Source organism: Momordica charantia, assembly GCF_013281855.1.
Source record: "Momordica charantia cultivar OHB3-1 chromosome 3 unlocalized genomic scaffold, Mcharantia_2.0 BLBB01000003.1, whole genome shotgun sequence".
NCBI classification, from domain to species: domain Eukaryota; kingdom Viridiplantae; phylum Streptophyta; class Magnoliopsida; order Cucurbitales; family Cucurbitaceae; genus Momordica; species Momordica charantia.
In genome coordinates, this window is record NW_028275161.1 from 2,041,324 (window position 1) to 2,046,926 (window position 5,603).

General features: G+C 39.3%; 1 protein-coding gene across 1 annotated transcript; it reads right to left on the reverse strand.

The window, feature by feature from the left end:
- Positions 1–2,796, reverse strand: LOC111024518 (UDP-glucose iridoid glucosyltransferase). The gene is made up of 2 exons (XM_022302215.2): positions 2,269–2,796; positions 1–1,089 (listed from the first exon to the last, which is right to left on the reverse strand). Exons 1-2 carry the CDS (start codon positions 2,753–2,755, stop codon positions 203–205), a joined length of 1,374 nt encoding a protein of 457 aa, XP_022157907.2. The 5' UTR covers positions 2,756–2,796; the 3' UTR covers positions 1–202.
- Positions 2,797–5,603: the final 2,807 nt, after the last annotated feature.

The window sequence follows — 5,603 nt, forward strand, 5'->3', positions numbered from 1 at the left end:
TTAATGACAAATTTAAAAGACGGTCACGTTCTCCATTTCTATGATGCCTTAATCCATGACTGTTATTAAGTGTCACAAATTAAGTCAGTGACAGTTTAACTGTTATGGAAGACCAGTTTTGTAGTAGTGACCTATCTTTCGCTACTACCAACTTTCTAGAAAAAATTTAAAGAGATGAGTGCTTTATTTGTTTTTTTTTATCTTAATATAATGTCTTTATGAAGTCCACAAGCTGTTTCAAGCTAGAAGAGGAAGACCCATCCTCCCTTAAACTATCTTCAATTCTCCCCTTCAAATCCATGGCTTTTTCCCTCATCTTCCTTCCCTCTTCCTCCACCATCACTCTTCTAATTGCCCTTTCTACTTCATTCCTCTCCAACCTATCTTCCAATGTCAAGCCCACCTTCCATACACAACTAATATACCTTGCATTCACCGTTTGATCTCCTAAATACGGCCTACACAGCATTGGTACGCCCTCACTCAAGCTCTCAAGTGTCGAGTTCCACCCACAATGGCTCCAGAATCCGCCAACGGCTTTGTGCGCCAACACTTCTTTTTGAGGAGCCCATTGCACGATGCACGCTCTATCTCCAGCCTTCTCTTGAAACCCTTTTGGCATGGATCCAACTCCATCCGAGCCTTGAATAGATCCCGGGCGAATAACCCACAAGAATGGTTGTCTGCTATCGGCCAGACCCCAAGCCATTTCCTCTAGCTCTTGTTGAGTCGACACGGCTAGGCTGCCCAAACTGACATAGATGACTGAGTTGGGAGGCTGTCTGTCGAGCCATGGCAGGCAAGTGGAGTCTTCTTGGAGCAAACTTGAAGAGGCTGAGGTTGGAGTTGAGGCAATCTTGTGGATTGGGGCAATTGGGAAGATGGGGATTTTGCAAAGTTTGGTTTGGATTTGGGTGAATTCATATGGTTCAAGCCAGGGCATAGTGTTCCATATAACAGCTGAAGCTGTGGTGATGGCGTACATGTTGAGAATTATTTGTGTAAACTTAAAGAAATCAAAAGTGATTGGGAGTGGTAAGTCTTTGAATCTCAAAGGATGGAGCTCTGGTATCTCATCCTCCATGCACCCTGATCAACATTGAGCATTTTAGTGGATTTTTGTTCTTTTCTAATGTTTACGTGGCAGGTTGATTGAACTATAAAGTAATGATTCGACATCGCTTTGCACAATATTGGATAGGAAAATATTATATTAAAAATAAAATTTACCCCTTGGTGGATAAGTATAAATCTTTGGATAACCATGCTTTTGACAAGATGGAGAAATTTAAAAGGGTGGGAGAGAATAAGATATTTTCTTATTTTAAAGAAAAGCGAAAATTTTTGTATCGAGGAGTAGGAAGATTCATGCTGACGACAGACCGACCAAAGAGGTAAGTATTTATTCTTTTAATAAAATTAAGACTAAATTATAAAAAAAATCCCTTTGAATTAATTTGCTTTAAAATTAAAATTATATCTATCTTTTCTAAGCTTTAAGGTTGACTCTTCCCCTATTTCAAAAATATCCTTTGAATAAACATCGGTTAGTATTTTGAATAAAATGTTAATATAGCATAATCGTGATAATTAACATCTCAAATATACCTTTAAAAGTCTTATTTTTCCATTGTTTACTGAGTTGTGCTTCCATCTTGTTCTACCTATTTTTCCTTAATCCCCTTATAAAATTGATAGCTTCTTTTATATATTTTCTTTTATTTTTTTTTCAACCTTAATATAGATGAGCTTCCATGTTAATAATTATATTGTTCTAGATTCTGCCATGTCAACTTTAAGAGGGAGTCAAATCTTGTACTCATCACCATTTAAAAATTGACAACTCACTAATTTTTATAAAATGTCTTCATCTTTCAATTATCTCTCTTAGTTTTGAAATATTTAATGATGATAAGGAAAAGATTTCTCTTTGGAGCCAACTATTTTCTTTAACTTTATTCAAAATATTAACGGATGTTTGTCCAAAAAATATTTTTGAAACAAATACAAAATTAAATTTAAAAATGCTACTTTAGTAGACTAAAAAGGAAAATACTTAGCTATTTAACGAGCAATCTTGTCCTTCAAAGAGTAATGCAAAACTAAAGGTTTTTATAAAAGTTAATGAATTAACAATTTTTGGATTAGATTGTCCTCCTTGTTAAAAGAGTCACTCAAAAAAAAAAATACAGCAGCATAATTTTGTTGCAAGCTGAATGGTAAAAGATGAAAATTTAAAATTAGTTGAACAAAGAAAGAAGAGCGTACTCTGAAGGGGAGGAAAACGAGCCTGCGCGTGAAGCTTCAGAATCGCAAACCGGCTCAGGCACGTGGCCGCGCTCGTGGTCCGCAACACCACGCTCCGTACCCCAAACCGGCTCGCCACCGCCGCACAGAAATACATGAGCTCATCGTGTATTATACACACGGCCGCACCAGATTCCGACTCCTCCTGCTCCATGGCCGCCATCTCCTCCTCCAGACTGGCTCTGCAGTTCCGATTGACGGCCAGCAAAATGGACGCCAGGTCCCAGGACGACACGTCGTCCTGGGCCAGGCCGTCGTTGAGGCGGACGAAGGTGAACTCCGGGTGACGATAAGGGCGGAGGGAGTTGTAGAAGGTGTGGGCTATGGTTATGGAGAAGCCGTTCCGGTGGAGCGCATTGGCCAGCTGGAGCATTGGGTTTATGTGGCCCTGGAATGGGCATGGAACCAGCACTAAACGCCGCCGTTTCCCCCATTGCTTCTTCTCCATCTTTCCTTGAAGACGAATAGGAAGAGAGGGGAAGGGTTTTATAAAATCCAAAGCACTGACTTTCACGTGTTTTTTAAGCTCTAAAATACTGAAACAATTTGCTGTCAAGTGTCCCACTCTCTCTGTCTCATGGTACGCCCACATCTTAATTTTACACCATTGGATCCATGGATGCATGAGAAACAAACCACACAATCAAATTTATGAATTATAATAGGTGGGTACGAAGATTTTTAATCTAAGTCCAACTGTAGTTCTTATTATCGAGACAGAAATGAGAAAGTGGGGAAGTGGGAGTTTCATTCAATGATACCACATATTTATACAAACTCTAAGTCTAAAAATAAACTCAACTAATTCCACATAAAAAGCAACTACTCCACTAGCCATAAGAATAGCAACCTATCTAGTTGACTTGACTATACCAAAAATAACCCTAACAACTTCTTAAAAACTAGGACTTGGACTAGAAAAATTCAAAAACTAAAAGAATCAAACTTGCAATTTGAGTTAACTTACATTCTCCTCCTAACTCAAATACTACAAACACCCAACTTGCTCTTAAGAGCTTGAAAACGACCCACGCTAAAGGACTTAGTGAAGATATCTGCTATTTGTTCCTCTGAGCTGCAATGCACCAACTGAACTTCTCCTTCCTTCTGCATCTCTCTAAGAACATAATACTTGATCTTAAAGTGCTTGGTCCTTCCATTAAAAATCGAATTCAATGAAATAGCTAAAGTGGCTTGATTATCCATAAACACCTTCACACCCTCTCCTTTCTTTAGATGCAAGTCACGCATCAACTTCTTCAACCAAACAACTTGGTTGACTGCTGCTGTTGCTGCAATGAACTCAGCTTCTGCAGTTGACTGAGCCACTATATCTTGTTTTTTTTAACACCATGAGAAACACCCTGAGCCAAAAGTGAAACAATAGTTAGAGGTACTCTTCATATCATTTAATGACCCAGCCCAATCACTATCTGAGTAACTCTGCAACTCAAAATTTTCAACTTTATTGTATTTGATCCCAAAAGACAGTGTGCCTTTAAGATATCTCAAAACCCTCTTTCCAGCAACCATATGATTCTTGCTTGCACAATGAAGAAATCTAGATAAGACACTTACAGTGTACATGATGTCAGGTCTAGTGGATGTGAGATACATGAGACATCCAAATAGACTTCTATACACATTCTCGTCTGCAGGTTCCTCTCCATCATCCTTCTGCAACTTCTCCTTCTGAATCATTAGAGTGTTCACACTCTTACACTCCTCCATATTGAACCTCTTCAATATCTCTCTCATGTACTTCTTCTGACAGAGAAACACTTCATTCTGTCCTTGCTGAATCTCCATGCCAAGGAAGTAATGCATCAGACCTAGATCGATCATCTCAAAAACCTTCATCATTTCTTGCTTGAACACCTCTATCTGATTATTATCATTTCCTGTCACCAGCAAGTCATCTACATAAAGAGATACAATCACATTAACAGTACCTAATTTCTTCACATAGAGTGTGGATTCACTCAGACTCTTCACAAAACCCAAGCTCAGCAAGTGATCATCCATCTTGCTGTACCATGCCCGAGGAGCTTACTTCAACCCATGGAGAGCCTTCTTCAGTAAATAAACCTTCTGCTCTTGTCCTGGTGTGATGAACCCATCTGGTTGCTTAACGTAGATCTCTTCTTTTAACACTCCATTTAGGAATGTTGACTTCACATCTAGTTGATACACCTTTCATCCATGCTGAGCTGACACAACCAGTAGCATCCTGATTGTGTCCATTCTTGCAACCGGTGCAAAAGTCTCGGAGAAATCAACTCCCCAGACTTGTGTATACCCTTTCACTACTAACTTGGCCTTGAGCTTGTCATAGAGCCATCTGGATTTAATTTAGTCTTGAAAACCCATTTGACTCCAATCACCTTTCTGTCAGTAGGCTTCTCCACTAGCTTCCATGTCTTGTTCTTCTCTATCATTCTCAACTCCTCCTTCATTGGTTCCATCCACTTTTGATCTTTATGAGCTTCTTCAAACCCTGCAGGCTCCAACACAGCTACGCTACTTCTTTCATACACCTCAGTCAGTAGTCTTGTCCCTTTCACTGGTGCATCATCAACTAGTTCATCAGGATCCAGAGAGACTTATTGTTGCTTCACCTCTGCTTCTTCTGTCTAGTCTCATTCCTCATCCTCCAAAAATTGAACGTCTCTACTAATCACCATTTTCTTTGTGTGAGGTTGATAGATCTTGTAGGCTTTGGACATCATGTTATAGCCTACAAAGATTCCTGGTTTTGCCTTCTCACTCAACTTGTCTCTCTTCACCTGTGGAACATGGAAAAAACACAAGCAACCGAACACCTTCAAACTTGTCAGTTTTGGTTTAGTATCAAACCAAGCTTCATAGGGGGTCTTCTTCTCCAAGACCCTTGTAGGTAGTATATTCAATAGAAAGACTGCTGTGTTTGCTGCTTCAGTCCAAAACTCTTTTGACAAAGTCTTCTCATGCAACAAGCATCTTGTCATCTCCATAATACACCTGTTCTTCCTTTCACTAACTCCATTTTGTTGTGGAGAATATGGAGCAGTGAGTTGATGTTCTATTCTAGCTTCTTCACAGAAAGAATTAAACCTTTGTGATGTATATTCAGTCCCATTGTCGGTCCTCACCACTTGAATCTTACAGCCACTTTGATTCTCAACCCATCTTTTAAACTTTAGAAACACTTCAGCTGCTTCAAATTTCTGCTTCATGAAATATATCCAACACATCCGAGTATAATCATCAATAAAGATAATGAAATACCTGCTACCATTCAGTGAAAGAGTTGGTTG